Source organism: Siphateles boraxobius, unplaced genomic scaffold (assembly GCF_051911475.1).
Source record: "Siphateles boraxobius isolate OS27281-9 unplaced genomic scaffold, OSU_SipBor_1 24, whole genome shotgun sequence".
NCBI lineage: Eukaryota > Metazoa > Chordata > Actinopteri > Cypriniformes > Leuciscidae > Siphateles > Siphateles boraxobius.
The window spans coordinates 9,535,890-9,560,898 of NW_027508855.1; the positions used below are offsets into that span (position 1 = coordinate 9,535,890).

General features: G+C 40.6%; 1 protein-coding gene across 5 annotated transcripts in view; it reads left to right on the forward strand.

The window, feature by feature from the left end:
• tenm1 (teneurin transmembrane protein 1) overlaps positions 1 to 25,009 on the forward strand; it is a 212,099-nt gene that overhangs the window by 178,758 nt on the left and 8,332 nt on the right. For all 5 annotated transcript variants that reach the window (XM_077241257.1, XM_077241256.1, XM_077241259.1 and 2 more), the window contains 6 exons: positions 209 to 719; positions 6,605 to 6,777; positions 7,060 to 7,319; positions 14,280 to 14,570; positions 19,134 to 19,524; positions 20,330 to 21,550. In XM_077241257.1, coding sequence (XP_077097372.1) covers positions 209 to 719; positions 6,605 to 6,777; positions 7,060 to 7,319; positions 14,280 to 14,570; positions 19,134 to 19,524; positions 20,330 to 21,550 — 2,847 coding nt within the window. The remainder of the gene's footprint in view (positions 1 to 208; positions 720 to 6,604; positions 6,778 to 7,059; positions 7,320 to 14,279; positions 14,571 to 19,133; positions 19,525 to 20,329; positions 21,551 to 25,009) is intronic.

Consider the following 25,009-nt stretch of genomic DNA (forward strand, 5'->3'; position numbering starts at 1 on the left):
TTGCCCTGGATGCCTCTGTTGTATGCAGATTTAATTTGTAAATTTTTTTTTTTTTAAACATCATTTAACTGATGTAAAAGAGAGTTGCACTTTTACTGCAGTGGGTCTCTGAGGTTTAATCGTTAAGCCCAACAATGAATGCCTAATGAACTAGACTTTCTCTTTTTTTCCCTTCTCTTTCTCATTCTCTCCATGAAATTGTCCCTAGGTGATGGAGGTTACGCTCGTGACGCCAAGCTGAAGTCTCCCTCATCTCTGGCAGTTTCTCCTAATGGCTCCCTCTACATCGCTGACCTCGGGAATGTGCGTATACGTCGGCTCACCGCTAACCATCCACAACTCACTCCCGAGGGGCTGTTCGAGCTCACCTCGGTGGCAGATCAAGAGCTCTACCTGTTCAGTCCAAATGGTACTCACCTGTTCAGCCGCAGCCTGGTAACCGGGGACTACTTACTTAACTTCACATATACCCTCGAGGGCCAACTGAGCAGCATAGCAAGCAGGGAGGGCACGATAGCGCAGTTGCGGCGCGATGCTAATGGCGTGCCCCTGTGGCTCGTAGCCCCGGGCGGCCAGGTTTACTGGCTGACCATCAGCAATGCCGGAATGCTGAAGCGCATCTCAGCTCTCGCACACGACCTCGCACAGCTCAGTTACTACGGCAACACGGGGCTGCTCGCTACCATCAGCAATGAGAACGGCTGGACTACTGTCTACGAGTAAGTGATGCCCTTCTTTTACCCTCCTTTTGTCTATCTCTCTCATCAGGAGAGTGCGCTGCATGGCTTGATTTATAGGTGCGCGCGATAGCACGATCTGTCTTCGTTTTCGCGTGTCATATCCTGTCGTAGGTTCCCTTAGAGTCTATTTCGGCTGCTGTCATGCCACACAGCCAAACTTGCACACTCTGATAGTCTAAGGCCATTTTATCAGCAGGAATAGTGGCAAGTTTCTACTGTATATAAAACAATATTCGCCCAGCATAGATTAATCTTTACCTGCGCCTAATTTAATCAAGCTTTATTAGAATTTATCAGAAGGAAAATAATCTAATAGAGTCTGATCGACAGTGTTACCTGAGATCGTTTGAAAGATTGCAGTAGTTCGATTTCTCAAGCTGGGTGTTTTTCTGCTGCAATGAAAATCACTCAGCCTTAATCTATCCAATAAAGAAAAGAACTCTGTATCCTCTTCTGATTTCACTATGAAAGAGCCTGGGTACCTGTGTGTGTGTGTGTGTGTGTGTGTGTGTGTGTGTGTGTGTGTGTGTGTGTGTGTGTGTGTGTGTGTGTGTGTGTGTGTGTGTGTGTGTGTGTGTGTGTGTGTGTGTGTGTGTGTGTGTGTGTGTGTGTGTGTGTGTGTGTGTGTGTGTGTGTGTGTGTGTGTGTGTGTGTGTGTGTGTGTGCGCGTGTGTGTAAACTGTTTGCATGGGCATTTTCAGGGATTTGTGAGACTGAGCTGCAAGTTCTAATTTAGTGTGAAAATGTCAGGGGCTTCTTTTCCTCTCTCTCTTTCTCTCCTTTTTGTTTGATCAACTCAGTGACCTTTCACACACTGTGTTTACACACACACACACACACACACACACTTTCTCATGCAGCTCATGGTGTACTGTTGAGGCGGATTACATGCCTGTGTTCGGTCTGTTGTGAGACACTGCCCCCTGCTGGCACTTACTAAACCATATTCAAACATTAAACTGACACCTTATGGTTCAGGTTTGAAGTGCCAAAATCCTAGTTTTGTTTATGTCCTATTATGCACAATAACCAAAAGCCCAGTTGTAAACAATAGAAATGGAAAGCAGCCTCTTTTTTCTTTTTCTTTTTCTTTTTTTGAGTGTAACACTTTATGCTTGCTGTGCATTAACATTTATTTATTAGGTATCATAAACTAACAATAAACAACCATTTTAACAGCATTTATTAATCCTAATAATTGTTAATTTATTTAAATATTATTATATTAAAAATACTGCCCATTAAAATAAATGTATTAACTTATGCTTATGAATTTTATTTTATTATGAAATAATTATAAAGGATAATATCAGAAAGCAATATTTCTTGGCTGGTAACACTTTACAATTGCTATTCGTTAACATTAGTTAATGTAGAGGTATCGTGAGCAAACAATAAACAAATTTTAGCAGCATTTATTATTTCTGGTTGTTTTTAATTAAGTTTTTAAGTTATATTAAAATTTTTCTTGTATAATGTCTTTAAAAAAGCAGAATGAAACAAAACACAAATACACAAAATAAATAAATTAAATATGTTATTGTAGCAATGTTCAGGGAAGAAGGAGGCGGGATTTTTTATTAAAAAATCTTAATAAATTTTTTTTAAAGATTTTTTATTAAGATTTTAATAAAAATGATCTTTGATTAAGATTTTTTATTAAAAAATCTTAATAAAAAAATGTAATAAAAGATTTGTATTACAAATTTTATTAAAAAGTAAAATTTATTAGTATTTGTAGAAATTAACATTAACCTAGATTAATTAATAGAGTAAAAATAACTGTCTGTCGTTAGTTTGTGATATTTCAGAGGCGGGAACCGGCGAACATTTAAACATACTTTATTAAAATAAAACCAAACAAACTAAAATACCGCCAGCAGCCCCTCGCGGACGACTGCTGGCTTACCCAAAATAAACATAACGGCCACAGCCCCTCGCGGACGACTGCTGGCTAAAATAAAACACAAATACAAAAAATAAAACACAAATACAAAAAACAAAACTCAACTAAAATACAGGCCTGTTCCTCTCTCGATCATCAACGTCGTCGCTCCTCCTTTATGCTTCCGCTCCTCCGTGAGAGATGCGAGACCGGTGTGCTTTACAGGTGTTGCTCATTATCAATCGCACCACCGGCCTCGCGCCGTTCTCTCACGTCCCTCGGCCGTCCTGTTCACCACAGTTATATTATTATTAAAAAATGAAATTTATTAGTATTTGTAGAAATTAACATTAACCTAGATTAATTAATAGAGTAAAAATAACTGTCTGTCGTTAGTTTGTGATACCGTTAACTATGTGAACCTAATGTTGATTAATTAAATTTTACCATTTTAGTTAATAAGTTTATCTATTTTAAATGGGTTCATATGCCACTTTTTATCCTGAGATGCCTGTAGCTTATTCTGCAACACCGTGGAAGCTCATTTAAATTATGTTGCTACGTTCTGTTGTGCACACAACACTGAAGGATGGTGTGTTGACTTTGATCAGTTCTCTTCATCCAGAAGTAGTAAGTACTGAATATTTCAGAAACATACCTCAAAGCAGAATATGCGCCAACGTAGGTGTTCCAAACTCGTCAACAAGCGCCTCTGGTTCAGGGAATTTCTCAGATCTGTTCTGCATGCAGTAATGACTTGTGTTAGAAAGTGCTCAGAAAAAGCTCAAAACCTAGTGAGCTGCCTTTCTAAACTTAATTTTGGGGAATTATAGGCAGTTTACCTTATGCAGTTGTTCAGTTCATTTTACCTCTATTCGAAGTGACTTAGTTACGAATGAGGAATACAACAGAAGTTATTAATTACTAAATGTACATATCAGAGTCCCAGAATTTCTCAGAAATGTTTAAGTTACAATACAGTTGTAAGGGAGACAGTAATGAATAGTTTAAAATTTATTTATTTATTAATTATTTTTGTTAATTCTTGTTTAGATTTTTTAGAAAGAATAAGTGCATTTGGGTATTGAATCAATTGTTACACCAAAGCCAGCTTGTGATGTTTCTGGTCTATTAATTTGCCTGCTACCTGGCCAATCTGCAAACAGCAAATTGCAGGAATACAATCTCAGGCGTCATTAGTCAACTAAACGTGCAGAGTTATGCTAGGTATGAGGGACAGATGAGCCTTTCAACTCAAAATACATGGCTGTAAAAACACTTCAACTGGCCCTCTACTTAGCTGGTGGTCCCGAAGTCATTTCAAGTTTTAGACCCCCACTTTAGAGTTATTATTATTATTCTTTTATTTATTTTTTATTTATTTTTTTGAAAATGCCAAGAGGCTCGGGTTGAGACGATCATCTCACCATAGAGGAATAGTGAAACTTTGGGAAAGTGATTTTGTGCCTGGTGATTTGATTTGCAAAAGTGAGAGGCTGCTCAATATGCAAGCATTTGTGTCTTGATGCGAATGTCTGGCAACCAGTGAAGCGCGACGAAGGCGTTCAAATGATCGTTTGTAACGTTCAAATGTGCCTGTGATGCCCAAAAATGCTGTCAGGTAGGCAGCTCATTAAGTTTTGACACATAGCTGTATTAGTTGTGCTTGCTAAGGTGAGCATCACTATTACTGTTGGCTCCTGCTCATAACACCTTAGTAACCGCATAACAACGACCTGTACATATAGAAATCTGAAAATGTAGAAATAAAAGTTTTAGAGTAAGATTTCAAAAGAGTTTTAATGAGAATACAGTAGCATAAACAGTGTGGATTAGGTGCTTATGCCTGCACAGTCAATCCATTTAGTCCCTTTTCAATTCAGGTTTATTTGTATAGTGCTTTTTGCAATACACAATGTTCCAGAGCAGCTTTACAGAAAATAGAAGAATAAAGGAGATAAAAGGAAAAGAAAAATAGTGGCTTACAACACCCCAGTGAGCGAGGAAAGGAAATCTCCCAAAGATGTTGAAGTAGATGAGGAAGAAACCTGCATTTCAAGCAGACTTAACATTTTGAGTACAGGAGAACACGGCCGCCGATGTCTCTTGATCTAAAGGCCTTTGAAACCTCAAATGAAAGCTTTTATTCTTTTACATCAAGTGTGGGTGGCAAGACACAAGTATATGGTTTAATTTGGCATTGACATTGATTAGACATAAATAAAACAGGGACAGAGTAGATGAAGAAGCTTGAGTTGTTTAGTTTTAAATACGGATTTAGAAATGGAGAAAGAGAACTGAAACATGTCATAACTGCTTCACCCCCTCATAATATCACACGACCGTCCATGAGTCACCACACGGATTCAAATGTCAAGTCGTCTGTTCCTCTATGGTGCATCAGCAGATTTTAACATTCACCTTTATAATGTATCTTACACCCACACTTTGTTTTTCTGTCATTTTGTAATTGTCATTTAGACATTTAGTTTATTTAATAAGCTTTTTAAGCTGCCATGTATATAGCTGAGTTCAATTTTTACTTTCTTAAAATGTAGACAAACTGAAAAAAGTCGGTTGAATAAAACTGTGTCCTTTGTGCTTGGCACAGTGTTCATGAGTTCCCTAATCCCTGCGTATAATGAAGGTAAACAGATTTGGCTTGCTGTCAAAGACAGGACTGCAGCTTGAGACTCGACTAAAGCTCTTAATAACCCCTGGACTACTTAATAATGAGGTTAGTAATGAATGAATAGAAGCAGAGGTGGAGTTCAGGGGTGGTGGGATGCTGAAGACTTGTCACAGCAGTGAGATAATCAAAAATGTCATGTTTTTTTTTTACACTACTTTTAAAAATACTGACTTTTAAAAATACTAACTCTAAAAATAATGAAAAAGTAACCAGACAAAATAAAAGGACAAATCCACATTTTTAAAAAGTACCATTTATAAATACATGTCAGAATATTGGTGCATTAATATCAGAACTTGTGAAGAGTGTTAAGCCAGGTTACACAGCCAAAACAACCATTTATTGGAGATTAATTAAGACGACCACCACATGTCAGTGACAAAAGTTTGTTTTTTTTTTGTTTTTTTTTTGTGTGTGGTAACACTTTAGGGTCCAATTGTCACTATTGACTAGTTGCTTATTAGCATCCAAATTACTAGGATATTGGCTATTTATTATTCTGCAAGACCATATTCTATATCCCTAATCCTACTCAATATCTAAACGTAACAACTACCTTACTAACTATCAATAAGCAGTAATTAGGAGTTTATTGAGGCAAAGGTCATAGTTAATAATTAGAATTGGACCCTAATCTGAAGTGAGCCCCTTTTTTTTTGTCACAGCAAGGTATGCAGGAACAAGCTGAATTGACACTTTATCCTTTAAAAAAACAGATAATGATATTCCAATTTTTGTTTAACTAACAATGAAAACATCCTTCTGGATGTCAGGAAAGACTGAAGTTTATTTTTAACAAGGTCCCTGATCATTGAAGTTCCACCTTCACAGTTCAGCACATTTCAGTGGATTGTTTTATGATCCTGTCACAATGTAATTCAGTCTTTGCAAAGAGGCCGTTATTGAAGAATGCAGCAGCATGAACTATATTGGACCCAACAGCAAACCCAGGCCGTATGTAAGTGAAGCAAAGCGTTTCTCATTTCACATGCGAAGAGGGCGTTTATACAGAGGTCTTAAAGGCACTGCAGCAAAAAACGGCATGTTTACTGCTGTTGTAAAGGTCAGGGAGTGGATGGAAAATTGCCATGAACAACTAAATTATGGCACACGAAGCCTTGACAACTTTTTTAAATGTTGTCGGGGAAAATTAAAATGAAAAATGCATGATATGACCCCTTTAAACTCTCTTACATACACATGCATTTACACTCACTAATTTAAACTTTAATACAGTCTTTCTATCTCACACACACTCAGACTAACAGAAAGTGTGTTCATGAGCAGGTATAACTCTGACGGACACCTCATCAACATGACCTTGCCGACTGGAGAGGTCAGTAGTTTCCATGGAAACATGGAGAAAGCTGTCAGAGTGGAAGCCACTGCCTCGAACAGAGAAAACTTTATTATAATTACAAACCACTCTGCGGATAACACCATCTACACACTTCGACAAGGTGAGAGTGTGTGTGTGTGTGTGTGTGTGTGTGTGTGTGTGTGTGTGTGTGTGTGTGTGTGTGTGTGTGTGTGTGTGTGTGTGTGTGTGTGTGTGTGTGTGTGTGTGTGTGTGTGTCTGCAAATATTTTTTTGTGATTATGTCAAACACAGTGGCCCAAAAAATTATTTGAACACTTCAGACACATTTAAAGGGACAGTTCACCCAAAATGTAAATTATGACATCATTTCATGTAATAAATGTAATGCTTCTAATCTTATATTGCTCTTTCTCTCTGTCCAGCTCACTCTGTTAGTGTGTACGGTGTTCGAGATGACGGCTCTCTATGGGTGACATATGCCAGCGGGATGGACGTTACTCTCAGTACTGAACCAACCGTGTCATCGGGGTTGTTGCCAGGGGCATCGGCAGGCCTCGTCCATCCCACAGTCGGAAGGTGCAACATCACGTTGCCAGGGGAACCAGCTCACAGCCTGATAGAATGGAGACAAAGACGTGAACAGGCCAAAGGGAATTACACAGCATATGAACGGAGACTGAGGGTAATAATGTGTTTTCCATCTAGGGTGACCAGGGTATAGTATGTTATGTGCATGGGGTACAATGGGTTTTTCCAAGATGTGTGCCACACATTGACCTTATTCGCAGCACACTGAAAAAAAAATGATGATCAATAAATTATGGCAATATATGTTTTTGCTTTCATACCTGTCATGGTGCTGCTCTGAATAAGTCTATTGTGAGGTGTTTACAGACTGAGATAGTAAAGTTACAATTCTTTGTTAATTGATGATTGCTCAAACACTTACGTTAAATACAATAATTATCTTGTGTGTGCTGAACAGTTGAGGTTATAACATTCTAGCAGGTATTTTTAGCTAATGTTAACAGTAGTACTTATTGCATGATTAGTTTCAAGTGAAGCTGTCACAGCAAATGCAGCATTCATCATTGAGGTCAAGTCAGTGAAATTGCTTACTAAATGGAACCAAAAAAGATCCTGCTTCTGTTATTCATCCACTTCCACGGAGTTGCATTTTTTTTATTTAATTTCAATTACTTTATTCCAGCTTTGGAATTGAACCTGGGTCGTTCTAAATCAAACGTACTAATCTTGCCTCTCACAATGCATATTTCTAATAATAGTGCAACAGTTATCTTTAATTAACACCATTGGGCTTTAAGCTTAAATTGCATGATTTTATTTGATACCCTAAACAAGCTTTATTTATTTATTTATTTCACATGTTCATTGTCTTCCTAAAAGGTGGGAGGAATCTCTGACAGAAGTAAAACACTGGGTATTGATTTTGTTAGTGATTTGACATGTGTTATTGAAATGTAAGCTTGGAAAACAGTTTTGTCTTTTGGTCTTAGATGGCCGCAGAGTTAAATGACTTTCCTTAAATGGACTTTAGTGTGGTAAAAATGGAAGAAACAGACTACATTAAACACCTGCTCTCTCTAATATACTCTCTATATACCATATAACATGCACTGCACCGTTTTTTTTTTTTTTACCCTGTATTTCAAACACTGTTCCAACTTCCTCTTAGAATAAATTTTTCTCTTCTCTATTTTATGCTCTCTAATATTCACTCTTTCACTGTTCAGTTTCACTTCATGGTTGCAGTTTTAGTGTGCTTTAAAGACACTACAAATTACAATTGCAAATGATAATTATTAGAAGTTAAAAGAACATGTCATATAGTAAATCTCATTTTTAGTAGGATTTACTATAAGACTTTTTAATTTAAAAAAAAAAAGTGTCATCCTAACCAAGTCTCATTTATTTGATTTAAAAAAAAAAAGTAGGGTACAATGGGGTAAAAGGCTCCTTTGATTTTATTTTCCTCTAAACCACTAGATGGCACAAAAACCTGCCGCAGCACTTTTCAAAACATCCGCTTTTCAAGATGCGCGTGGAAATTTGGCTGATCCTTGGTTCTGATTCCTTGATCGTGGGCAGCAGTGCAAAGTTGATTCTGTGCTAATTTGATCTAATATTTTATATATTTTTTAAATGTTGTAGATTTGAGTAGCAAATGAGAATTACTAAAATTATTGGATATATTTTGAGACAAAGGTCTTAATGATTTTCAGTTTTGTTCAAGCTACTTAAAGCAACAGTTTTTCAATAACGCAAGAATATGTAAAAGTATGTTAATTGGGGTAAAAGGCGCCCCTGCTGTTGGGGCGAAAGGCACATATTAATTAACATGATAATAAATAGCTGGTTGAGTTTTCCATTTGTTGACATGACATGGTTAGATTCAGATGGTAAATAAAATATTAAGTTGGGAGTCCACCTTAGAGATAATCACCATATTTATAATGAAACAATCATATTTAGGAATATGATATTAATCATGTCATATAATTACGAAATAATTTGTTGTTACCACTGTAAATATCAAATTATTATGGGATCTCTTTCAATGCTTTCAGAATCTTTACTTTTTAACATAATTTTGATTCTGTATTTTTTAAATATATTTTTACATGAACATATTTTGATGACAGTATATTTATTTAACACAAATAAATTTAATTTATTTATCAAAATTAACAGAAAATCGTACAAACTTTGCTAAAGTGATTGTTTTGAACAAGTATAACTTAGACATATTAAAAACATATTAGTTTAGCTAAAGTATTTGTATCAATGCTTTGTGCCTTTTGCCCCATGCTGGTTTTACCCTGTGTGTGGGGTAAAAGGTCCACCTTGTCACCTCATATATTTATAAGAATTTTAAACAAAATTAAAGCTGCAAGCAGCATTTATGGGGGTTCAAGCATTTAAGGCCTTTAAGCACATAGGCATTAAAGACATTAAGTTTTATTTAGCAAGCATTTAATCACTGACATTATAGATGGAAAAGACCATTTACAGCCAATACAGGCAATTCACCATAGGAAATACATGGTTTCAAAGCTTTTTAACAGTTATAGCGCCACCTATTGTCCGTTCTCCATAAAAATGTGCATGCTCGTTTGCCATGTTATGTCACATATGCCCACCAATTTTTGTGAAGTTTTGAGTTTTCGTTTAGGATTTAGAGGCTTTCGGCTGCATTTTGCCATGTTCATTTCCTAAATGAGGCCTACCATCTGGCCAGGTTTCAAGTCTCTAGCACTTACGGTTTGGTATGCACAATGCGTTTTACAAATTCTTAAAATTACAATTGGGTTTCAGCACTTTGTGCTTGAACCCCTAATAAGAAGGAAACCTTTTTGACAGTTATAGCGCCACCTATGGTCCGATCTCCACAAAACTTTGCATGCTTCCTCACAATGTTATGACACACATGCTCATCAATTTTTGTGCAGTTCTGAGTTTTGCTTTAGGATTTATAGGATTTTGATTGTATTTTGTAGAGCCAACCAAATGCAAGAGTTTAACTTTTTTTTGATAATTATTGATCTGTCCAGAGAATTGCCCTAGACTGGTTTGGTTCCGATCAGGCGAAAAACCAGGGACTAGTTAGCAAAAGTAGGTTTTGGACAAAATTCGACATAGCAGAAAATTGTTCCTCCTTAAATCGAAATCCGGGATATACATTTTGTCCATCTTGAGCCAAGGATCACGGTGGTGTAAGTCAAACGGTCTAGGAGTTATGAGTGATTTAGTACTTTTGGTTGTTGTAGCGCCACCTATGGGCCAATCGGGGTCATACTCTGATAGGTTCTCCCCAAATTGAGGCCTACCATCTGGCCAGGTTTCAAGTCTCTAGCACTTGCGGTTTGATCTGCACGATGCGTTTTACAAATCCTTACAATTAAAATAGGGTTTCAGGGTTAAAATAGGGTTTTTTGCTTGAACCCCTATAACCAACTTTTATGATTTATTTTCACACAAAATCTGTTGCTCAATCAATTTTAAATACAAGTATATATATATATATATATCTGCAATCACACTATGGGAGTAGTGAAAGGCACATTTTTCTTAAAGTGTGCCTTTAGCCATGTTGTACCCTAATATTGTGAAATATTGTTACAATTTAAAATAACTTTTTCTTTTATAACTATAATTTTAAAAATGTAATTTATTCCTGTAATGGGGAATAAAATCAGCAGCCATTACCTCAGTCTTCACTATCACATGATCCTTCAGAAATATGCTGATTTGTTGCTTAAAGGAATAGTTCACCCCAAAATGAAAAAAGTTTTTTAAGGTCCAAAAACCACATCCATCAATAAACAATGGATTTTTAAGAAGAAAAAAAAACAATTTTTTAAACTTCATAAACTATAATCACTGGCTTCCAGCAGCAGCCATACATGCGTTCACGAGAGATTTCCGGTGGAAGGTTGACCTCTGACCTGACGATATATTATATTTTTGTTAATTTGATTTTTTTGATTCTATGGCAGTGTTGCAGGCATACCAGGCTGATCTGATAGAAAAGCAGAGTGTGGCGAGTTGCGTTCCCCCTCGTAAAGACTGTTTTTTTGAGTTTTTTGTCCCAGGTCTGTGGGGGTGTGCCCCTTTGGGACGGAGCATGTAAAATGGATCAATCAGCTCCTACCTGACAGCCTTACGAAACCACTGTAGCATTCTTGCCACCTCTGGTGATTCAGGGGCCAGCGGTTTCCAGCGAAATGTTGAATGCTCTTTTGTTTCCTGTTATCGCCCAGGACAAAGAATATTTAACATTCCCCTAACAGGAAGTATTAAAGAGACTTTGGCAGCGTGAACGCTAATGCCGGGTATCTCTTTTTGTGTCTTAAAGACAGTAAAAAGGAATATGTTGCCCTCCTCGTTTTAACGGGGTTGTTCCCACTACCATGAAACAGGAATAGGCGCATATCCCGGGAGTTCTAGCCAGAGTTCGCCAGAAGGGTCTTGCCTCTTACTGATAACGCCGCGTTGGCCGAACAGAGTATGGTTCTCAGAGATAATATTCGGCGATTCCGAAGAGGAGGGACCTTCTGTCCTAGGCGGAGTGCAAGATATTCCATCCCAGGCCCGACCTGTGGAACCTTCATGTTTGGCCCCTGATGGGTACCAACTGAGGGACACTGGGCTTTCGCCTGCCGTTATTGAGACCATTCTAAGTGCTAGGGCCTCCTCCACTAGAAAGAGTTATGCCAACAAATGGGGTGTTTTTGAAAGGTGGTGTGTTGTGCATAATGCAGATCCGGTCAACTGCCAGATTGCTTCAGTTCTGACTTCCTGCAGGAAAAAGTATCAACAGGCACATGCCCCGCCACTCTCAAGGTTTATGTGGCTGCTCTTTCAGCTTGCCACGCCTTGGTTGACGGGGTGCCTCTCGGGAGACATCCTCTGCTCGCTCGCTTCATTCGTGGGGCCAGACGACTGAGACCTCACGTAAAAACCAAGATCCCTTCATGGGGCTTAGCAATAGTTCTCGAGGGTCTGGTTAAGATCCCCTTTGAACCTCTAAAGTCAGCGTCTGACAAACCTCTGACCCTAAAGATGGTTTTTCTTATGGCTATAACCTCTCTAAAAAGAATTGGGGATATGCAGGCTCTGTCAATATCGCCATCCTGACTTAGACTTAAGTCTTTGCCCCAGGAATGGTGAAAGTGATTTTGCATTCTCATCCTGATTACCTGCCTTCTCGGCTGTACATCCGGTCACTCTAGAGGCCTTCTGCCCTCCACCGTTCACAACGCCGGAGCAGGAGAGATCTCACAGACTATGTCCAGTTCGTGCTTAAGTTAGAGCAACTATTCGTTTGTTATGGGGGCAGCAACAGAGGCGCTGCCACCACCAAACAGACCATGTCACATTGGGTCAGAGATGCTATTGCTCTTGCCTATGAGGTGACCGACAAAGAGACAATGAGCTGCCAGTACTGGCCAAGCTTCGCCAACGGGTCTGAGGGCTCACTCCACCAGAGGGGTCCCCTCCTCTGCTGACTTGGCAAGAGGTGCCCCCTTGCAGTTTGTTTCTGATGCGGCAGGCTGGTCCTCTCCACACACATTCATACGATTTTATAGTTTGGATGTTCATGCCACTCTGGGCTCTTACGTCCTTGAGTCGACATAACAAGCTAATGTCTAGGGCTTTCTTGCATTCTTGTGAGCACACCTACACAACCGTAAGGAGTCCAGACACCATCAAGCACGGGGGCGTGAGCATTCTCGTTCCCAATGCGGAACTTTGTTCCCTGAAAAAGCGGAACGAGATGCTGCGCTGCAATGCCGTGCTTATGATGTCCCAGGACTGCTCTTCAGACAAAATATCCTGACGATGCACCTGTGGCTCATCGAATTATTGCCTCGCATCGCGGGTGCGCGCCGATGACGTCACTGACCAAGGCTATATTACCTCCATGTCGATTCCATCGACGTGTTTACACACTATAGTCTCAGCAGGTCACTTTTTAAGACGTTCCCAATGCGCTAAGCAGCGCAGCATCTCGTTCCGCTTTTTCAGGGAACAGGGTTACAGTCAAGTAACCCAGAATTTATGTTAGAGAAAGGCACAAGAAGACAATGCCACTTTTTCTCACTGTCACTCATTCGGTGACCGACAAAGAGACAATGAGCTGCCAGTACAGAGCGCATCTTGAACCTGACCTGTGATTTTTTCAATTTGACACAGTGGACAGTGCTTCATTCCATTTATAGTCATATGTGGATGATTCCAAGTTGGAAAATCTGACTATACATTACTTGCTGAATGGAAGGCAGCATAAGTAGTCTGCCACTGTACAGTATTATTAGGTCCAAACAGAATTGCATTTTACTTTGGGTTTCCAAATATGATATAACCATATTTTGCTTGTGTTTGTAATTTGGTTTATTCTAATTATGCTCACAGAATTACTCTGGTCACAAGGGCATGTATGTTAGTACAATAAATTGTAAAACTCGGGACCAGCTCAGCGAGCGGTCTGTTTTCTTTACTCAACTCTTCTCATTGCAAGGTTTTATAATGATACAGGGATCACTGAATTAATGTTATTGGCCTAATTCCACCCTGCGTGCGTTATTTGCGGTGTTCCCATTTACTTTTAAGATATTTTTTTACTGGATATTGCATGCAAGGTCTCAGTTGGATGTTTTCCCCATTTGCCTAATTTCTAATTTGTTAGTGGACGCCACACCTCGCTGCCGTAAAGGGCAGCCGGCTCAATTACTGATTCTAATATATTCAGCCAAATTCTAACAGGCATCTCTACAGGACATTATCTTTTTATGGGAGCAAAATCTTCTTGAAGGTCCAGACTCTGCGGTAGCCCCTTACAGTGGTAGACAGCCAAACCAAATCATCTGCAAAGAGCTGTAAATTGATCTAGGAATCACGGAGTGAAATCAGGAGCTTCAAACTGGTTCAGACTCATTGTCAATTCATTGATGTATATGCTGAATAATGTTGGCAATAACTGCAACCCTGTCTCCCTCTGTGCCCCTGAGAAAGAAATGTTCTTCTTTTATTACCAATTTATTGCACACATGTTTCTGTGTACTCTGATGTAATAAGATCTTAAGTTTTACCTTCTTTCTCATCCCCTTCTCTTGCTCAGGCTCACAACAGGAATGTGTTGTCTATAGACTATAGTCAAGAAAGTCGGGTTGGGAAGATCTATGATGACCATCGCAAGTTCACTCTGCGCGTTCAGTACGATGACAAGGGCAGGCCTGTGCTCTGGACTCCCAGTAAATACAATCAAGTGCGAGTATCATACTCGAGCGAAGGTCTGGTCACCAGCATACAGAGAGGCAACTGGACTGAGCGAAGGGACTACGATAACGGACGCATCATCACACGGACATGGGCCAATGGGAAAATCTGGAGCTACACTTTTCTGGAAAAGGTATGTACTGTATGTGTGTGAGAGATGGGGCTATGCCTGCGTGAATCTAAAAAAAAACTGCCCAGGTTGTATTTGACCCCAAAATGAGAAAAACTTTTATTAAAAAATTATTACTTTTTTATTATTATTTATAAATTGTTATTGATAACTTTTTATTTTTTATTTAAAAACAAAGCCTGTCTTATTAGCTTTTGCATTTTTTTGCATTCTAACATCATTTTATAATAATAAAAAAATATACATTTATTTAAGGTGAGACACGGCAGGCAAAAACATTGTTTTTTTTTCACTGGTCAATTTTGAGATTTTGGGATATTTGTCTTCAATAATATGTCTTCTTTCAGACTTGATAAAAAGTCTGAAATACACATTTAGGTCTTTATTTTACTACACTTTGTCTGTTTGCGTGTGTAGATTTCTCATAAATTCATCAAAAGTTGTCGTTATAAATCATCCCTCTGCTCCCCGATCGCTTTCTGCACCCTGTCATCACACACACCGTTAGAAAGCTCTCTCTCTCCTGAACAATACTGCCGGATCCAAATATGGTCATTTCCTTTTTATCAGCAACCAATCGTGAAAGTAAAAGGGGGGATTTAACTCTAAATACGCAATCTCATTGGCTGATGCTAATAGGGCTGGGACGGTTACTGCAATACCGCGGTCACGTGACTCCAACCGCGGGTCTGAGCTCGTCACCGTCATCAACGGAAAAAAAAAAAAAAAGAAAAAAAAACCTTGGCCTGCACATGTGTGCACGTTGTGTCTAATGACATGGATTCATTGATTATAATGACATGGATTATGTCTAATGATATTGTGGCTTACATGGATTCAAGGTTTTCTAAACAAAACTTATCATCAAAAGATGGAGCAAATCCGACCTTTCGCGAGTTGAGGAGCGTAATGTTCCATGACGCATAATAACATTCCATTCGTATTAGAGATGCGCGGATAGGCTATTATTATTTCCTCAGCAACCGCATCACAAAACTCATCATCTGTCCGCCATCCACCCGCACCAACGTTTTTTGATCAATTTTCGAAACCGCATCCGCGGCGCTGACTGTTTTAAGGTCTTTGAGCAATGCGAGGCGCTGCTGTCGCGAGGCTAGAAAGCTCTTGGCTGTTCTAGAAAGAACACTGATCCAATGCAGCAAAGATATTTAAAGGCTAAAGTCCCTAGTATATTGGCTATGTTGTATCCCCAGAATATCAGCAGTGAACTCTGTCTCCGATCGGCGCCCAGGGATAAATATGAATAAGTAAATAGCCTATAACGCACATCGGCAAACCTGACCTTACCTGACTAGGCTACTGTAGACTAAAATGTTATCATTTCGTTTTGAATTTTGTTTAAAAGTAGACATTTAGGCCCAGCCTACGCCGAGTTTCGGTTCATTTATGAGACGAGCTCCAGTTCACGTGCAAGAGATCGCACCTGCGCTTCCACGTCCTCCTGTCCGATTATATGTCTGCTATTTGCTTCTTATTTCTTAATTCCAGGCAATTAGTTAATGAAACAGTGATTAAAATTAAGGTACAATTTATACAAAATGAAATTTAATTTAAAGAAAGGCTATTTGGCTATTTAAAACGGTTTACCGCCATACCGCGGGAAAATCTTGCTTTTCAACCGCGGTTAGAAAAAACCCATACCGCCCCAGCCCTAGATGCTAAATCTTAAAAGCCCGTTTTCTCGAAATGACTTCTCTCATACTCCAAGTCCGAAATCTCTTCTTCAGTAGCTCCTTTATACACCAAACTTTCCAGTCTAGTACCTAGTTATATTTTGAAGACATTTACAGCGGGATTTGTAAATATATTATTCCTAGCCTGATTTATATAACATTTTATTCCAAAAAACATGGCGAAAATCATTTTTTTGGGCTATTGGCAGTATATTCAGATTTACAGGATAACAAAAGTAGATATCCATAAATCCCTCTGTAATTTTTTCCCCATCTAATATGTGAACACAATGAAAAAATAATTTTGAACCTGGCTTTATCCAATACTCAGATTTCGTTTTTTAAAATATAGGCAAATTAGCGCATATTTAATTATATAATGCCTCATTTGCATATTTACACATTAAATTACAGAAAACTTGTAATAATTTTTTTTCTCATATTAATGTTGTAACGCGGTGCGGTGAAGGCAGATAGGAGGCTGGATCCAAACGCAGTTTACACGCTTTATTTAAATAAACTCAAACAGAAACTCAGAACGCGGAACAAGAATCTTAACACTGGGAAACCAACACTCACGTTAATCCTGGAACATATAACAACTCACAAAGACAGGGCAGAAACACAGGGCTTAAATAATCAGGGACAAACGAGCTAACAGGATAACAAGGGGGCGTGGGAAAATCAGAAACACCTGGGAAAACTAATGAACAAGACAGGGAACCAAAGAACATGACAGGACACAAACCCACATCGTGACATAACCCCCCCCCCCTTAAGGGCGGCTCCTGAAGCCCAATAAAACAAACAAAAGTCCAGGAGGGTGGTCTTGGGCGAGGGATGGGGGGCCAGGCCCATGCAGGGAAACGGGACCTGGACCTAGGCAAGGCGGGCCTGGGCCGCAGAGCGTGGGCGGACCAGACTGGGCCGAAGGCCAGGGCGGAGCAGGACGAGGCGAAGGCCAGGGCGGAGCAGGACGAGGCGAAGGCCAGGGCGGAGCAGGACGTGATGGCGGCCATGGAGGTGAAGCCCCTGCAGACGACCATGGCGGCGCAGCCCTCATGGTCTCCTCACCGGACCCTTGCCCCCCCCCCAAAAAATACTTGGGGAAATCCACGGGTTCAGGAAAGCCCTCCCGGAGCTTGAAGGGCGCAGGCAGGGCGAGGCGCAGAGGCGGGGCCGGCAGGGCGAGGCGCAGAGGCGGGGCCGGCAGGGCGAGGCGCAGAGGCGGGGCCGGCAGGGCGAGGCATCTGGGAACGCCCTCCGGAGCCTGGCGAGCAAAACGAGTCCTCCTCCTCCTGCGACGGCGCTTCACTGGGCTTGAAACTTTCACTTGGCTGGATTCACTTGACTTGGAACTTGACTCACTTGACTTGGACCTTGACTCACTTGACTCACTTGACTTGGAACTCGACTCACTTGACTTGGAACTCGACTCACTTGACTTGGAACTCGACTCACTTGACTTGGAACTCGACTCACTTGACTTGGAACTCGACTCACTTGACTTGGAACTCGACTCACTTGACTTGGAACTCGACTCACTTGACTTGGAACTCGGTGGCACTTGACTCACTTGGCTCGGCGGCACTTGACTCACTTGGCTCGGCGGCATTTGACTCACTTGGCTCGGCGGCACTTGACTCACTTGACTCGGCGGCACTTGACTCGGCGGCGCTTGACTCGGCGGCACTTGACTCGGCAGCACTTGACTCACTTGGCTCGGCCGGCGGAACCTCCGCGGTCTCCGGATTGGCAAATCCAACAGGACCAGTGCGGAATACGGGCTCGAGTGGGCATACGTGAGTCGCGGGTTTGGTAAGACTGCAGTGAGGAGCTGGCTCGGCCGGATAGGACGGGAACGTGGCTATGGAACAGTCCACGAAGCAAGCCTCAGCAATGTACCGGTCCAGAGTCCAATCTGTAATGTTGCTCGGCATCCATCGAGCAATCCGGTAATCCAGCCCGTTCCGAAACAGGCCTATGAGCTGGATTTCATCGAGCGTTCCGAGATGGCAAATGGAGAGGAAGTCCTTAGCATAGCTTTGGACGGACTGGTTCACTTGAAACATTACCGAGAGATATTCTCTCAGGGCCCGGTTGCTGACGACTATGGGAGAGACTGCTGGAGCAACTGCTGGTTCCATCTTGCGGTGAGTTGTTCTGTAACGCGGTGCGGTGAAGGCAGATAGGAGGCTGGATCCAAACGCAGTTTACACGCTTTATTTAAATAAACTCAAACAGAAACTCAGAACGCGGAACAAGAATCTTAACACTGGGAAACCAACACTCACGTTAATCCTGGAACATATAACAACTCACAAAGACAGGGCAGAAACACAGGGCTTAAATAATCAGGGACAAACGAGCTAACAGGATAACAAGGGGGCGTGGGAAAATCAGAAACACCTGGGAAAACGAATGAACAAGACAGGGAACCAAAGAACATGACAGGACACAAACCCACATCGTGACAAATGTAGTAATCAACTGGCAAAGTTTCATGGTGATATCTGCTTTAAAAAAATTACCCTATTCACCTGTAGTGTCTAGCCTTAAATGTGTAAAATGTATTTGTAGAAAGTATTTAACAAGTATTTATTTTTATTTATTTTTTTCATTCTTTTTTTACAGATTTGTTTTTTTAATTTATTACATTTTTAATGCACAGAAAAATATTAACCATTGAGAATAATTGGAATGAAAAAACGTATATCCTTTCTGGATATAAGAATTTGGGATTTTTTTAAGCAAATTAAAATTTTATTTTGTTTATTTTCTTTTTTTATTGGGGGGGTGAAATGCAACATGTTCATGAGGTTCATGAGTGTCTCTCTGTCTTCTATTTCTTTCTGTTTCTTCTCCTTCTCAGTCTGTCCAGCTGTTGTTACACAGTCAGCGGCGCTATACATTTGAGTACGATCAGACAGACTGTCTGCTGTCAGTCACCCTCCCCAGCATGGTGAGACACAGCCTGCAGACCTCTCTTTCTGTGGGCTACTACCGAAACACCTACACCCCACCCGACTCACCCACCTCCTGTTTCACGCAAGACTATACCCACGATGGGCGCCTGCTCCAGAGCCTGTACCTGGGCACAGGCAGGCATGTAATCTATAAATACAGCCGAGTGGCCCGGCTGGCTGAGATCCTCTATGATTCAACACTTATTACCTTCACCTACGACGAGGCAACAGGTGCTGTTAAAACCATCCACCTGATGCATGAAGGATTCGTTTGCACCATCCGCTACAGACAGACAGGTAAGAGCAGCACAAAAACAATGTAATCTGACAGACACATTGACAGTAGGTGCTGATCGGTGTGACCTAAAATGATCTGATCCCCAATTTTTCCCCAAAATATTTCTTTCTTAAAATAAACATTGAAGAGTTAAATTCTTTATGATTCCAATTCCTATTCATGCTTTAATTATGTTTGCTGTAAATTCACCATAAAATGGTTCCTTTTTTAATAACCATGTGGTGCCCTTTTTGATTACTCCTAATTAATTATATTTAAAAAGACACATACCATACTCTATTAGCCATGCAAATATATCTACCGTAGTATAAGCGGCATTTCTGCCATCACATTTTGTGTACTGTCATACCATACCAATCAGCCGTAATTTAAAGAAAGCCAGGTAATATGATTTTCCATACATTTATCAAGTTTTGCTGTAGCCAGTAACCAGGTGAAATGCTTACTTCAATTAGCAAAGAGACAGGTATCACCATGGCATCTTTGCACAAATAAACAGGTGAGGTGATAATCCCGTGAGACAGAGAGACAAGTAAGATGTGTGAGCAGTTGGACAGGTAAACAGGTTGTACTCTTGCACCAATAAACATACAGGCTGACATTTAATCTTCCTTTTGTCACTTCCCTTTCACTCCCCTCCTGCTTGGCTGATCTAAAAGCGCTTTGAATCATAATCAGTCGTCTGACAGTGGGGGAGTTCATCCAATCTCACACTGTGGCGAAGCTGACTCTTGTTTTACCTAACCCTTTTTGTGACTCTCTGCTGACTTCTCATCTCTTTTTCTCTCTATTTCTTGGATTCAGGTCCTCTGGTGAGTAGACAAATATATCGTTTCAGCGAAGAAGGATTGGTTAATGCTCGCTTCGACTACAGCTACAACAACTTCAGAGTCACCAGCATGCAAGCTATGATCAACGAAACGCCACTTCCGATTGACCTCTACCGCTACGTGGACGTGTCGGGACGAATCGAGCAGTTCGGGAAGTTCAGCGTTATCAACTACGACCTGAACCAGGTCATCACCACACATGCCATGAAGCACACTAAAATCTTCAACCCAACTGGACAAGTAATCGAGGTTCAGTATGAGATTCTGAAATCCATCGCCTACTGGATGACACTGCAGTACGACAGCATGGGACGTGTCATAAATTGTGATATTCGCATCGGTGTGGACAGCAACATCACACGCTATGCGTACGAGTATGACGCAGATGGGCAGTTGCAGACAGTCGCCATAAATGACCGCCCACAGTGGCGTTACAGCTACGACCTAAACGGAAACATCAACTTACTGAGTCACGGTAACAGTGCACGTTTGACACCGCTACGCTATGATCTCCGTGACCGCATCACACGCCTTGGAGAGATCCAGTACCGCACCGATGAGGACGGGTTCTTGCGTCTCCGTGGCAATCTTCTCTTTGATTACGGTTCGAATGGACTGCTTTTGGGTGCCTACGATCGGGACAGCGGACAGAGGATGTGGTACCGTTACGATGGGCTCGGGAGGAGAGTGGCCAGCCGTAGTAGTGATGGAGCACAGCTGCAGTTCTTCTACGCTGATCTGATGGAACCGACACGGGTGACGCACCTGTACAACCACAGTAGTGCGGAGATCACTTCCCTCTATTATGACCTTCAAGGACACCTCATCGCCATGGAGATGAGCAGTGGCGAGGAATTCTATATAGCATGTGACAATGCCGGAACTCCTCTTGCAGTTTTCAGTAGCCGCGGCCACGTGGTGAAGGAAATTCGGTACACACCGTATGGAGACGTTTACCGAGATTCCAACCCCACCTTTCCTCTCGTCTTTGGCTTTCAGGGTGGCCTCTATGACTCTTTCACACGGTTGGTGCATCTCGGTCGACGTGACTATGACGTGGTAGCTGGAAGATGGACGACGCCCAATCACGAATTGTGGGCAGAGCTGAGTGTGAATCCCAAGCCATTTAATTTGTATTCATTTAGGAACAACTATCCTCTGGGAAACTTACAGGATGTAACCAAGTTCACAACAGGTAAGAAAAAAGTTCTGTGACTAATTAATTTTTGTAATGTACTTGCTAAAGTTAGATAAAGCAGAAATGTCATTATCAGAGAATATTTTCCCTAACTGGCTAGTTACTTAAACTTGGAAAGTCCAATATGATCAGATTCACTTGTACTTTGTGTAGAAATTAGAAGCAGGGAAATAAATGTCATGCTTTTGGTTTGGCTTTTTGAGCTGTGATTGTGCTTTTATGCCAGTGACATTTCCCTAAGGGGAGATGAACAGCTGAGAAATAGCACATGGCAAAGCTGAGATTCATTAGTTATAGCCAAAGCAACGTGCTGTAGACTAATTACTAGGACAGTCTCCCTCAAGCTAACTAGGGTCAAGTGTCTTGCTCAAGGCTAGTTTGGCATTAGAACAAGGTCTTCATAACCCCAGGGTCAACTCCATTTTAGAGAGGCTCTACTGTTTCAGTGATTGCAAAAGGGCTGTGCAAAACAAAAATGTTTGTTTAGTGTGTAAATGTGTTCAATACATCGATCACATGAATGTAGGGCTGCAACAGCGAATCGATTAAATCGATTAAAATCGATTATTAAAATAGTTGGCAACGAATTTCATTATCGATTCATTGTGTCGCGCGACTATCAATAAGTCGCGGAGATGTTTGAGTATAAAAAAACATGTGTTCAGCGCGGAGCAGAGCTATGAGGCGCTGGACTGGATGCTGCGCGCGAGAGAGACCGGGTAAGTCAGCGCGCGAGCGACAGTGTGCGAAAGATACCGAGTGTGTCTGCGCGCGAGAGAGACCGAGTGTGTCAGCGCGCGAGCGACAGTGTGCAAAAGATACCGAGTGTGTCTGCGCGCGAGAGAGACCGAGTGTGTTTGCGCGCGAGAGAGACCAAGTGTGTCAGCGCGCGAGCAACAGTGTGCAAAAGATACCGAGTGTGTCTGCGCGCGAGAGAGACCGAGTGTGTCCGAGCATTAGTAAATTGGTACATAGGAATGTAATTATTAATTCAATTCAATTCAATTCAAATTTATTTGTATAGCGCTTTTCACAATACACATTGTCTCAAAGCAGCTTTACAGAAAGTGCATTTCGGAAATGTACATAGAAAAATACGGTTAGTTAATCAAGTAGTAATTTATGGCATAACATCCCGCCGGCTTTGAGTCGTCTCTTCACAGGCGTCGAGTCGTCTCTTCACAGGCGTTGGGGCATCTGAAGTCTCGGTGAGAGGCTGGATACAAACTGGAGCTGACGAACGCTATTTACCTCGGGACTAGCGTCCCGAGATAACAGCAAAAAGGCAGATGGGAAATAATTAGCATAGCTGATGTTCATAATGTTAATGCATTCGAACTGATTCAGCAGTAGTATTAAAGGTTAAGCATTAAGTGAATGCTTGGTTAAAGAGATGCGTCTTTAATCTAGTTTTAAACTGGGACAGCGAGTCTGAGTCTCGAACAATATCAGGAAGGCTATTCCAGAGTTTAGGAGCTAAATGTGAGAACGCCCTCCCTCCTTTAGTGGACTTAGATATCCTAGGAATGACCAGAAGCCTCGAATTTAGTGATCTTAAAGAACGCGATGGATTGTATGGCGATAGAAGGTCCATTAAATACACAGGAGCTAAACCATTTAGGGCTTTATAGGTCAGTAGGAATACTTTGTAATTGATACGTAACTTAATAGGTAACCAGTGTAGAGATGATAAAATAGGTCTTATATGATCATATTTTCTTGATCTAGTAAGAACTCTAGCGGCTGCATTTTGCACTAACTGTAGCTTGTTTATTGAGGATGCAGGACAACCAGCTAATAAAGCATTACAGTAATCTAGTCTCGAGGTCATGAATGCATGAACTAACTTTTCTGCATCAGAAACAGATAGCATGTTACGTAGCTTAGCAATGTTTCTAAGGTGGAAAAAGGCTGTTCTTGTAATATATGAAGAGGCATGGAAGTTCGATAAATGGACAACAATAAATAAAACCAATTAAATTTTTACCACTGAATTAGCAGACTGTGATTTCAATCAGATAAACAGAAGATGAAAACACTTTCTTGTCTGTCCCAAGTACCACTACAAGAGGAATATTTTTCCCACAATTTGCAGCACTGAAGTTTTCATTCTAGATGACTCCGAGAAACTTCACTATATGTTTGTGAATGTGTGCGTCTGTGAGTGTGTGCGTCTGTGAGTGTGAGACTTTGTGAGTGTGTGCGTCTGTGAGTGTTAGACTTTGTGAGTGTGTGCGTCTGTGAGTGTAGTGTAGAGAACAAGTTCTGACGTTCAAACAAATCATTTTAAAATCAAATTATTTATTGTTCTAACAGCTCAGGTCCCTTTTAACAAAAATATACATCTTTTTGTTAACTATTTTAAAAAAGCCTATATATTTGCCAGATGTAAAGCATACATGTGTATGTTTTTGTGTTAGTCCATTTTTTATTATTATTATTACTTTAACAGCTCAGGGATGTTCAAGGAGTGACCTGTTTGTGCACTTTCTGAAGATCTTTTGCACTGTGAATTTGCACTGTCAGTTCTGTTTTTGAATAAAGGGTTGGAAATTAATGCTTTTTTTCCTTCTGTTTTTAAAGGGTTGGAAATGAATGCTTTTTTTCCTTCTGTTTTTTTTATCCGATTAATCGATTAATCGAAAAATAATCGGCAGATTAATCGATTATTAAAATAATCGTTAGTTGCAGCCCTACATGAATGTCTCACTGAATCCTGGGGAATTTCTGACTCATGCTAAATGTTTTTGTCACATTCATGGCCGTACACAGGATTTTAGAAATAGAACTCTCACTTTAAATTTTGAGCACTGACCAGCCATGGGCATATATACTGTGCGCTTACACCAACGCCAATGAGAGTGTCAAAATTTGCTCTGGCTGCCCTGTCACCAAGGCCGTGGAAAGATTCGTGGACGTCCTGACGCTATGACATAGTCCATCTATGTCAGATATGCTTGGTCTTTTTTAAACTTTATTTAAAGGATTAGTTCACCTCAAAATGAAAAATTCCTAATAAATTACTCACCCCAATGCCATCCAAGATATCCATGTCTTTCTTTCCTCAGTGGAAGAGAAATTAAGTATTTTGAGGAAAACATTTCTGTATTTTTCTTCAAATAATGGACTTCAAGGACAACCAGCATTTTGAAGTCGAAATCAATGCAGTTTCAAAGGTCTTTGAAGTGCTTCAACTGACTGTGCACAATCGCAGCTGAGGAGGAGGGTCTTATTTCGCGAAACGATAGGTCATTTAAAAAAATATATATATATATATATGGGTGAATGACGGATAAGGATTTAAAATGTGGAAAAAAAATAAAACTGGAAAAAAATTCCAATTTTAGGACTTTCTATACTTATTAGAGTGTTGTGTATGTAATGCAATCACATGTACACATTTCAAGAATGTAATTAACCATTTTTTTGGTGAATCAGATCTTTTTCCCATGAAAA